This window comes from Dipodomys spectabilis, unplaced genomic scaffold (assembly GCF_019054845.1).
Source record: "Dipodomys spectabilis isolate Male_0828 unplaced genomic scaffold, ASM1905484v1 ptg000125l, whole genome shotgun sequence".
NCBI classification, from domain to species: Eukaryota; Metazoa; Chordata; class Mammalia; order Rodentia; family Heteromyidae; genus Dipodomys; species Dipodomys spectabilis.
The window spans coordinates 21,875,979-21,888,534 of record NW_024870802.1 but is presented as its reverse complement, the minus strand read 5'-3'; the positions used below and the strand labels follow the sequence as shown (position 1 = coordinate 21,888,534).

Genomic DNA, 12,556 nt, shown 5'->3' with positions numbered 1-12,556 from the left:
GAAAGGCAGCAACTGTGACTAGATGAACAGACTGGCCTGTAAGCCCTGGTCATGGGCAGCACCTGTTTCACCTGAAAGCTTGTTAGAAATCGAGAATGTCAGTCCCACCCCAGACCAGAAAAATAAGAATTTACAACAGTGAGACCCAGAGATGTTCTTGTACATAAAGTGCTGCTGTAAGCTACATCCCCGAAACTATCCACACTTACAGAGTCACCACAGTTTCTATCAACACCAGTTGTGAAGTTTGTTTAAACATTTTATTCTCTGACCTCTTAATGATTAGCTATTTTGTTAAGATATTGTGAGGTTCTTCTCTTTTGACAAATTTCCTGATTAGTTTTGATAGAGATGGTTGGAAAACACTTTGGAAGTACTTCTAAGCAGTTTCTACTCTGTGATAATTCTAGCAGAGAGTAGATTCTAGAGTCAAACGCAAAAGATTCCAGTCAGCTCCATCCTATTGGCCTTTCTGTGAAAATGGAAACATGCTATGTGCTACTTTCCAATATGGTGCTACCAACTGGGTGTGGCTACTGGATACTTAAAATGTGACTAGTTTGGGGGTTTTTAATTTTTTTAATTTTGATTATTTAAATAGTTACATGTATATCTAAAGAAATGCTTTATTGGAAAATGCAGTGTGGGGTGAGATGTTTTGGTCCATGTGACCTAACAAGTCATGCTGAGCAGACAAAACTGACCTCGATTTTTCAAAAAATTAGCAGTACAAACTAATGACTGTTGTGTATTTCTGTCTCTGGTTTAAAAAATGTTTGGCTTTATGACTGCAGTCATAGTCAGAATAAAGATCTTTTGCTGTGATGCTGTGTGGCCTATCAGTGTCAAGTTATTCTAGTTTGTTGGAAGATTAAAGTGTCTAATCCCACATGGGTGTGTTGAGTTGGAAATTAACCTTTTCTTCTGACAATCACATTTTTTAGAACAAATATAAAGCCGAAATCCTCAAAAAACTGGAGCAGCAGAAACTGATTGAGGCAGAGAGGAAGAGGATTGCTCAGATGCGTCAGCAGCAGCTAGAATCTGAGCAGTTCCTGTTTTTTGAAGACCAACTCAAGAAGCAAGAGTTAGCCCGAGGTCAGATGCGAAGCCAGGAGACCCCGATGCTCTCCGAGCAGATTGATGGCAATGCACTGTCCTGCTTCTCCACACACCAGAACAATGCCTTGCTGAACGTATTGGCTGATCAACCAGATAAAAGCAGTGCAACTAGTTTTGCTGGTCATTCTCCTCCTGTAAACAGGGCCTTAAAGCCAGCAGCTACTCTCAGTGCGGTTCAGAGTAAGTGAGGGTGGGGCCCTGGAGGATGCAGAGGCTGGGCGAATAGAATCACGTTTTTACAACCTCTGGGAGGATGTCTGCAGTTTGTTATGGGTCAGGGCAGTACCCCTACATCCTGTGAATGACGTAGCTCTCCTTTCAGTTCTCTCTGGCTTATACTTTAAGCAACTTTCAGGCAACTTCTTGCCTGGTTCTATAGATCAGATTATAGTAAATGAGATTAAGCAGGAATGGAGGTCTGGCTCAAGGGGTAGAGCACCAACCTAACAAAAAGATGCTGAGTTCAAACCTCAGTAATGCCATAAAAATAAATAAATAAATAGGACCATATTCTGTCACCAGATAAAGACCTTTGATGAGAACAACGCCAAGCACTTTTTCTTCTATGTGTTTCAAACAACAAACACACTTTCATTGGAGAGGAAAGGAGATCATAAGAAAATTGCCCAGATCTTTCTTCAACAATGAAATGTTTATGCTTAGTACATATAGCATCCTCCCGGTACAGGAAGTTCCTATGACTATGAATAGCTAACCTCCAAGTGCTGTGTATGTGTTTCTGCTAGCAGTACGTATTGCTAAATGCTGCTAATCCATGCTGGCAACATTCCAGAACCCAAGAGGAAATTCTTTTTGTCAGACATTGTCAGATGGAATTTGCATTCCATTTATTTTTTAAGAATCATGATAGGTAAACATTGTAAGTTCATCACTGCTAATTATTTACAAAAATGTGCTTAGTAGATTAAGTAATCTTAACTTTATTAAGATACAAGCAACCTGTAGTAATATTTACCCTATTTACTGTATATTGTATCATTTGCAAGATGTGTTCTATGCAGCTTATGCATTTAGTAGTATATTTTAGGTGCCAAATGAGAACATATACACCTATGGAAATGGTTGTTCTAGGGCATACGCATGTAAGCATCTCAACATTATACAGTTTTCTTTATAATTTTACATTTCTTCTAACCAATATTTTTAAGTTCTTAACAAAATATGAAACACTTGATAATTGTATTTTTGAACCATTTTGAAGGGTAAGATGCAAGATATATTTTTAGCTTTTTCTCCTTTTTCTGTGTCTTAGATTTAGTGGTTGAAGGACTGAGATGTGTAGTTTTATCAAGAGATCTTTGCCACAAATTTCTGCTGCTTGCTGAATCAAATACAGTAAGAGGAATAGAAACATGTGGAATACTCTGTGGGAAACTGGTATGGTCTTTTTTTTCCTATCTCATTGCACAGCATACTTTAGAATTAGCTTTTTTTGTAGTAAGCAGAGCAGAATAAAAACACACTAAGAGTTACAAATATTGTGACATTAGCCTTATGTAGATTAATTTCACTATTCATAGAGTGCTTCTTCTGGAAAATAGATTTTTTAAATGTCAAGGGCATTATGCAACTTGTTGTAGGAGAAATCAGTCAAACCATAAATTAAATCTTTTTCTAGAAAAGTGATACTTATGTCTATTCAGATTTCTAAGTCCATCCTCCTTTCTAAACTAAATTTCCAATGCAATCATTAATTTCACATACACTCATTTCACTTTCATTCAGCTTGTTCTTTCTGTGGCAGACATTACTTGCAATTCCTTTTCAGATACATATGGAATAAAACAAAATTTAGTTGATTTCCCTTTTTTTAAGGAAACAGTTCAGCAAACTGTAAGCCCAGACCATACTTAATAATGAACATATTACCTGAAGTATTGTAAAAAGACTATGTCAAAATAAGAGAGGCATCTTTTAGTTTATCATTGAAACAAAGATGAAAGGTTTATTTTAAAAGTGTTCTTTGGTGGTCTTTTTTAGATAGCCATTTATAGTCTGGATCCAGGCACATTTTCATTATCCAACATATAAGGAGAATAATATGTTTTATTCAACACACATTCACCTGCTGTATTCCAATAGTTCATTATCATATTTCCTCCAAGAGAAGAATCCACTGGTGACAAGCACACAGTGACCCACCATCTAATACACACAGTCATCCTCTTTGCCCATCTGGTGGCTGTATTGGGGCTGATGCCTCCTCCCTTACATCATATGAGATATTTAATTAGGTTGATTTGTGGACTAACTCATTTTGGTTGATCCATGCATGTGTTATTCACTCACTCTTTCATGAAGCATACATTTTCAGAGAGCCTTTATGTTCCAGCGCCATGCTAGGTATACAGTAGTCTATAGTAGCTTCATCCCTGCTGCATGATGGTTACCTGGTCCTTGGGAAAAATCAGATGATTCTAAGTGGGGCCAAATGGACAGAGTAGAAGTTCAAGATGCCTGTCATGGGAATGAACTATAGGAGCTAACCTTGTGTTTGGAGTGAGTGGAGAAGGGCTTGCAATCTAGATAGAAGGAGTAATGCCAAATTTACAGGAAGATCCTCAGAGCTAGAGCGAGGATGGCTGGCACTGTGTTCTAAGGGTGGGGCATGGGATGAGGAAACACAGCTCCTCCCAACCAAACAGCTCTTACCTGAAGATTGGCATTTACTTCCGGCCACTTCTTTTCAATTCTTTTTATCTGTGAAGAAAATAATTTACTTTTATTGTCTCTTTATCTAATTGTAAAAGCAAAACAACTTACTTTTGGAAGGTCCTACTGAGTTTCCCAATCTTAAACAAAAGTCCTAAGCCTTGAAAAGAAAAGACAAATCAGGGTGTAGTGCTGTGGCTCAAAGTGGTAGATTGCTAAGTCGTGAGTAGAAGAGCTCAGGGAGTGTGCCCAGGTCCCGAGTTCAAGCCCCATGATTGACAAAAAAAAATTATTGATGGATTATTGATGGATTGATGAGAAACAGACAACCTCTACAACCCTCAGAAATATGCTTTGTCGTAGTATGAAGTTACTCAACTAGTATATCTCTCTCTAAATAAATTTGCCTTTATTTGTTCTGAGTTGTTTCATTAGAGATCTAATAGGCTAAGACCTTATTTATTAATTAATTAAGCTCCCATAGACCCCCCCCCCTTCCAAATCCCAGGATGCTACTTCCAAATGATGTGTTCTACTTGAAAGAAAATGGATTATGAACTCCAACCAGCTGATTCTCAATACATTTGGTAAAAGTTAAGTTTTCATGTTAAAGTAACACTTTGTTTTGGGCTTGAGAGGAGGGGTGATAAGAGTAGTAGAGGTGGTCTTTATTCTGGTATCACATCCTCTCACATCCTACTCATTGTTTTTGTCCTATGCCTTTTGCTCATTCTTTTTCAGACACATAATGAGTTTACCATCACCCATGTGATTGTGCCAAAGCAGTCTGCGGGACCAGACTATTGTGATGTAGAGAATGTAGAAGAGTTATTCAGTGTTCAGGATCAGCACGATCTCCTCACTCTGGGCTGGATCCATGTATGTTTGACTTTTGGGGTTCGGTTTATGTTTGGATGGTGTGTTCTTTTCCTCTGAGAGAAATTAATTTCATTAATTTCTTGTTTTCAATTTTTTTCCAGCTATAAAAAAGCCATCATATTACAAAATCTTTTTTCAATGTGAAGTTGTATCTAAATCTGTCAAAACTGGGCTATGTTTTTTTATTGTGCCATTCAAAGTTGAGAAAGAGACTATAACATTTGGAAATTAGATGACTTTTTCCTGATGGTTTTACTGCCAGATTTTTGTTTTGAATAGGTAGTTATTATATGTTTTTGCCTTTTGCTTATGATCTACATTCAGTTATTTTTTAATTTCTTTTTTTTTTTTTTTGGTTGGTTGTGGATGCTGTCTCTCAGCTCTTCAGCTCAGCCACAGCGCCACTTCCGGCTTTTTCTGCTTATGTGGTGCTGAGGAATCGAACCCAGGGCCTCATGCATGCTAGGCAAGCACTCTACCACTGAGCCACCTTCCCAGCCCATATTTTTAATTTCTTAAGATGTTTCTTTGAAAAAGTATTTATATGGACTGAAGAGGGTCCATACATTTTAATGCATGTCCTATAAGCCAAGGATGTGTATATTGTATAAATGGATTTGGAGTAGAGCAAAGGGTCAAAAACAATGGGTTCCAACACAGTGTTAGAACTTTTTGTGGAGTAGGAAAGGCCTAATAAGTCAAATCGTATGGCACATCACATTCTTTGCTCTGCTAAGAGTTCACTGTAGGAACACCATCAAGTTGCTTTAGCAGTCTAAATGTCAGCTTTTGCCAGGCACAAATTGGGGATCATAATATTTGACCTCATATTATTTTGAATATTAAGTGAGATACAGCCAGAAAATTTCTAACCATGACTTTTTAGGGACTCAGAACTATAATTGTTATTATTGGTGATGATGCTTTGTTTCATTTTGTTTGTTATCCATTATTCAATCCAGTTAAAGGACAATCTTTTCTATTCAGCTCCACACAGCTGGGCTTGTGATGCCAGTTTAGTCCATTTGTGCTAGAGTAGGTGATTTATAAAGGACAAAAAATTTCATTCTTACAGTTCTAGGGCTGACAAGTCTAAACTCAAGTCTGTGGTCTTGGTATCTGCAGAGGATGCTCTCTGCTTCCAAATGGGGCGTTATTGCTCTGTCCTCACCTGATAAAATGCAAAAAGGAAAGAGATAACTCCTTGACCTTGAGCCCTTTTATAAGGGTGCTAGCAGTCAACCCCCAAAGGTCACATTCCTTGATACTTTTGCATTGCATATTAAGGCTTTACATGCATTTTGGAGGAAACACCATCATTCAACCATAGCAGGTAGGAGCAAAAGTCACCTTCCACATAGAGTACACTGGCTAGTATTTACAGAGCATATCCTTGGGTATCTTGGAGAGTCCTAGAGAATAAGAAGTGAACTCAGCCTGTGGTGTTCATGCCTAGAAACTCAGGAGGCTGAGGTCTGGAGAACTGAAAAATCAAGGCCGGCCCAAGCAGTAAAGCCCACAAGATTTCATTTCCAATATAGCCAGCAAGTGGGGCTGAAGATGTGATTCAGGTGGCAGAACACCAGCCTAGCAAGTAGTGAGACTCTGAGTTCAAACCCTAGTATCACCAAAAGATTAAAATAAAAAAGAAAGAGCCAGGCACTGGTGGCTCATACTTGTAATCCTAGCTACTCAGGAGGCAGAGATCTGAGGATCAAGGTTCAAAGCCAGCCTAGGCAGGAAAGCCCCTGAGACTCTGATCTCCAATAAACCACCAGAAAAAAAAAACAAAAACAGAAGTGGTGCTGTGGCTCAAGTGGTAGAGTGCTAGCCTTGAGCTGAAGAGCCGAGGGACAGTGCCTAGACCCAGAGTTCAAGCCTCATGACAGAAAAATGAAAGAAAAAAAGAAAGAAGTGATCATTTTGTATTTTATATTTGCATTACTTGTTTATAGAGAAGCAGTGGGTGGGAACAGAAGAACATACATAGCTAGCAAACATTGTATTATGTAATTTAGGCGGGTAGAAGAGACTATACATTACTATTTTCCTTTAGTCAGAAACTGTTAACCTCCAAAATTTCCAGGTTACCTCACCGACTGAGTGAAGTTAATGAGTACCTTCTCTCCTCCCTGAATTTATGCAAAACAATATAGACTAATATAGATGAATATAAGAAGTGATTTACAATAGAATTTGCAAAACTTTACACTATTTATTGTTGCTAACAGTAAGGAATATGCCTTACTGTTTTCTTGGAAATTACTGCATTTTAAGTACAATGTCAAGCAAAGCATGATTCCTGTAACGATTGCATTATAAAGCAAAAAAATTGTAGCAACCTAAAAATGTTATTCCTTTAAGTGATGTGATTATGTAGACAAATTGTTGTTAGTTTATCTTACAAAACAATTCCTAAATTAGAAGCAAAAGTTTTGTTTTTCCTGTTGTCTTCTGGTTATATAATATTTTCAATGGTAAATTTAAATTATTTTATGAAGTTGGCTTACTTCTAGAATTCCAGAACTCAGCTTTTTAATTTATCTTACTGTATCAAGTTGTAGTTATATAAGAATACAAACAACATTTTTGTTTCTAAACTTTAGTGGTTGTAAACACTTTTTTGTGCTAATTTTTGTTGGGCGGGGGGAGGAGGTTGTAATACTAGCAACAGATTCCAGAGCTAACTTTGCTCAGATATAAATTAGTCATAAGGAAGAAAATCTAAATCTGAACCAGACAGAATTGGATTTGGATTTAGGTTTCTTGGCTTGACTTGCTGTCTGAGCTCTAGGAAATTATTATTCTACTGCAAACCTTCATTCCTTCATGTGTAAGAGGTGGATAAACATAGCCCTGACCTTCTCTTGTGAGAATTCAATGATGTGTTTAGTACCTGCATTGCAATAAATGTCAATCGCTCTCTTACTATCACCATCATCTTCATTTCTTTAAACTCAGGAAATGGGAGAACCCTTCTCCCTTGGAAGAGACATTCTCCTCATAAGAGAAGTGGCTCTCTTGTCTCAGACATGCTCATGTGGTATGCATTGTCTGGAGATACATTCCCAAGCATATTAACTAGTGTGTTGACAACCTTATTACTACCTCCACAGCAAACGTATGTCCTTTGAACACTTCTTAATATTTACTAAGAGACATAGAAAGCTTCATTTTTCTATAAGAAAGAATTCCCTGAAGACAACAGGATGCCAGTTCCTGCTAGTCACACTCCTATTAAATATTTGGGATTTTAAAAGCTAAGGTAGAACAAGAGGGGTATGCTTTTCATTTCCAAAGTCTAGTTCAATCTCAGTATCAAAAAGGGGTGGGGGTAGGGTGGAGGTAGTGTCAGGATAATCCTATTCTTTGGCTAATCTAATTATTTATAGACCAGCAGTTATTGTATTTTTCGCTGTGGAAGGTGTTTCTGTAAATAACCAGATGACTTTCACTTTGTTCTATTATATCAACACGAGAAAAAACATTTCTAATTCCTGCACTTCTACAATCTACACTGGTTGCTATAGAAAGGAATCAAGCTATTGTTATAGACCCATTCTTCTTTAGTTAATAATGACAACACTAAAATAAAACAACCCATGCAATTAGTAAGAGCCAATGGCTTTCTATGTGCTAGGCACTGTCCTAACAACTCTGTACAGGTTGTCCTTTTCATCTTCAAACCAATCCCATGAAGAAAGTGGTTGTCACCAGCTTTACAAATGATGATGTTGCCAAAAGGAAGTTCAGTGGTCTGCACCCTGAATACAGTGAGTCTTGGAAAGAGGACCTAGACAATATGTACCAAGGACATTTAGGTTCTTGGTTTAGATGGTCATATTCTTTGTCTTTTTAAAGGTCATCTGATTTTAACTGAAATTTTCTTTTTGTGTACGTTTTTTATTGTAAAAATACTGTACAGAGGGGCTACAGTTACATGAGCAAGGTAATGAGTACATTTGCTATCGAGCATTGTTGCCTCCTCCTTTGTTTTCCCCCTACCATCCCTTCCCTCCCACCTCCACAACTACACCCCCCCCCCCCAGCCAAAGTTGTAAAGTTGGTTTTCAACATAGTGTCTTGTACATATCATTGTTACAATGGGTTAACCTGTATCCCTATTTAAGCATTTTGTTTTTTCACTTCCCATCCCCAAATTAGAGAAATGTATATACAAGATGCAGGACACTGGAATCAAATACAGCGAAAATAGGGGTTATACCATGGGGGAGGAACATACAAAGAAACAAAAAATTACATGGTACATTATAAATACAATAGCAAATCAGAAACAAATACAATAGCAAGGAAGAAAGAAATTTGTGTCCCTATCTTGGGGTTCATTTTGCTTAACATCATCTTATGTGGTCATATGTCCATAGCTTTTGACCTTTTCTACTTGTCCTACTCATGTACTAGTTATTGCAAATCAGAGAAACCATGGGACCTATGTTTCTTTGGGCCTGGCTGATTTCACTTAATATAATTTTTTCCAAGTCTTTTCATTTCCTAACAAATGGGGCAATGCCATTCTTTCTGATGGAGGCATAAAATTTCATTGTTTATATATACCACATTTTCTTGATCCATTCATTTACTGAGGGGCATCTGGGTTGGTTCCATATCTTAGCTATGGTGAATAATGCTGTGATAGATAAACACAGTTGTGCTGGTAGACTTAATATGCCCTTGTTTGTGATCATTTGGGTAAATGCCCAAAAGAGGGATTGCTGGGTCATAGGGGAGCTCTATATGTGGAGTCTTTTGAGGAATCTCCATACTGCTTTCCAAAGTGGTTAAAAAAGTTTACACTCCCACCAACATTATCTGAAATTTTCAATCACAACACATGCATGTATTTTCCATAAGTACATATGAACCACTGGTTTTGCCTTTCATGAACACAAGTCTGTGTAGAGTTAGAAACTTGGAATATTTGTTTTTATTTATCTTCTACTTTGTTTTCCAATCATGTGAACATTTGATGGCTGAACAGGATGAATCCCTGATATTTTCAACAGCCTGGAGCCTCCTCCTTCTGTTTCTAGGAAATGCTGTTGTGTCATTGATGAAAAAGGCACAAAAGTATCAATCAATATATGTTTCTGGTCCAGGGTTTCCAGTTATAGCTCTGCTCCTTAGCCAGCTGTATGATTAGGCCAGTATCCCTTCCTGTGTGTCTCAGGATGAAAGATGTCAAATGACTTGTGATGATTAAATGAGATGCCATTTGAAAGCCTTCTTTGTAACTTAACGTTTCTTAACAAGGGAAAAGCACTTTCCCTCCAGGAAGCCATGTCTCAGGCTTGCACTGACCCCGTACAAATATAGGAATGTATAAAGGAAAAGACCATGCCAATAAACTATTTGCTGGAAAAATCCTTATTGGATTAAAATGGTAAAAAAAAAAAGAAGAAGAAAAAGATGTAGTATTTCCTCAAAGAACAGTTGGTAGAACCTGGTTAGGCTACACTTTCCTTGATATGACAGTCTTCTGTTCTGTTCTTAGACACATCCCACACAAACTGCGTTCCTATCCAGTGTTGATCTCCACACTCACTGTTCCTACCAGCTCATGCTACCAGAGGCCATTGCCATTGTTTGCTCCCCCAAGCACAAAGAGTAAGTATGCCTGTGAGGGGAGACCTGGAATGTTTGATCTGGGCTGCTGGATGCAATGTGTCCACCTGCTACTTGGTGTGACCCAGGAAGCTCTTAGGGAAAAGAAGGGGATGGTCAGTTCCCAAATACAAATACTACAGTGCTGAGATCTTTGTTTTCTAAGGACCTTGTGCAGAAATAATTCAGATTTCTCTTTCTTCAAGGAATGTGTCTCTGACATGGACATTTAACAGGGATGTTATTCTAGTTTGATTTTTTTGATATCTTATGTGTACTACTTTATGTCTTATCAAAAACTTTACGTCTTATCATTCAACCTCAGCTGAATGACCCCCAAAACTTTCCTAGTTTGGAAGAAAAAGGTGATTGTAGAGTGAGTGTGATCATAGGAATCAGAGAAACTTACTTTGAAGTTCTGGCTACACCCATCCATCCACCCGTCTTAGCCAACTTGATCATTGGGTGTCCCAGCTCCTTTATACTGCCTAGCCTACATCAATGTGAAAATGAGCTTAGACAATACTGCATGTAAAATGCTCAGCATAGCTCCTTACACCACAGCAAGCACTCCCTAAATATTTGCTGTTGCTACGAACAGCACTACTATTATTGGAAACATCAGAAACACCTGCCCTTCTAGGTTCCTCCAGGGGTAGATGTCAGCCTTTCCTCTATGCGAGCATTTGGAAATCATTGCCTCTCCTAAGGTTCTCTCTTGTAGATTGTCATGAAAAGAACAGTGAGGGGGAGGGAACATGGAATTCCTAGTTTGTGTCTCCTTCCACTGTCCTATTTGAGGAATGTATCCATTGTGCCATTTAAATGTAGAACCTGGATTTCCCAATTGATCCTGAATTTTACACTTATTTTTCTTCTCTTCATCTCAAAACATAGTACTGGTATCTTCAGGCTCACCAATGCTGGCATGCTTGAGGTTTCTGCTTGTAAAAAGAAGGGTTTTCATCCCCACACAAAGGATCCCAGGCTGTTCAGTGTGAGTACATAGTGTTGAATCTTGGGGCAGATATCTATCTATCTATCTATCTATCTATCTATCTATCTATCTATCTATCTATCTATCTATCTATCTATCTATCTATCTATCTATCTATCTATCTACCTACCTACCTACCTATATCTATCTATCTATCTCTCTATATCTATCTATCTATCTAATCTATCTACCTATCTACTTACCTACCTACCTATCCATCTACCTATCTCTCTCTATATATATTTGTGTGTGTGTGTGTGTGTGTGTGTTTACTTCTCTGAAAAAACTTGACAATATCTTAGTAACTGGGAAAGATTTTAAATTAGGAAACCTACACTCATGTGTCAAACATTATGAAGTAACTCCATTTTTTTCCCTCCGTAGATATGCAAACATGTGTTGATAAAAGACATAAAAATAACTGTTCTGGATCTGAGGTGATAAGTACCAAATCGAAGCATCATCAGCTCTACACCCCTGCCCATGGTCATGTGATTGCCAGATTTTGCTAAGATGTTTCCAGAAATGACTGATATTTTATATTTATACATTTTAGATGAGGAAGTTTGATATTTATTGCTCTCGCATATTTTGAAGTTTTCTTTTTCAGTTGCTTTCTCTCAAGAGAGATAACATGGTATTCAATCAATATCTATTAATGTACCCAAATACTATCACCAGATAATAAATTGTGCTGCAAAAAACCCACAAACGCATAATTTGCCTGGTATTTATGAATGCTTCTGCCTATATTTCCAGACCTTTAAATGTTTATATTTTTTAATTCATAAAATGTAATTCCAAACAAGAAATTCTGTGTTTAGTTGTCTCCAAGTCAAGTCCTCTATTATTATTCCCTTTCCTGTAGTATTATAAGGGAAGCAGTTTCCGTATGAGAGAAGAAACATGGCAGCTGACTACTGGCAGAGCCTAGTCTGTGTTTGGGATGCATGTAAGCTCAGGCTCAGAGTCATGTTTAGAGTTAACCAATGTAGGACATCTGTGCAACAGGTGTCAACTCAAGAATCAAGTGTCAGAGAGCCTGGGACAATTGATTGACTGGATTTAGAAGACTGAAGGCAGAGGGGCTAAGATAAACTTTTAAAAAGTATATGTATGGGGCTGGGAAGTGGCTCAGTGGTAGAGCGCTTGCCTCACATGCATGAGGCCCTGGGTTTGATTCCTCAGCACCACATAAGCAGAAGAAGCCAGAAGTGGCTCTGTGGCTCAAGTGGTAGTGTGCTAGCCTTGAGCTGAAGAGCT

At 38.0% G+C, this 12,556-nt stretch overlaps 1 protein-coding gene across 1 annotated transcript in view; it reads left to right on the top strand.

Annotated features, from left to right (window-relative positions):
* Window positions 1–11,995, top strand: part of Stambpl1 (STAM binding protein like 1) — a 43,829-nt gene extending 31,834 nt beyond the window's left edge. The window contains exons 6-11 of the mRNA XM_042689617.1: window positions 945–1,302; window positions 2,396–2,520; window positions 4,537–4,674; window positions 10,187–10,299; window positions 11,194–11,293; window positions 11,678–11,995. Coding sequence (XP_042545551.1) covers window positions 945–1,302; window positions 2,396–2,520; window positions 4,537–4,674; window positions 10,187–10,299; window positions 11,194–11,293; window positions 11,678–11,734 — 891 coding nt within the window. The 3' untranslated portion in view covers window positions 11,735–11,995. The remainder of the gene's footprint in view (window positions 1–944; window positions 1,303–2,395; window positions 2,521–4,536; window positions 4,675–10,186; window positions 10,300–11,193; window positions 11,294–11,677) is intronic.
* Window positions 11,996–12,556: the final 561 nt, after the last annotated feature.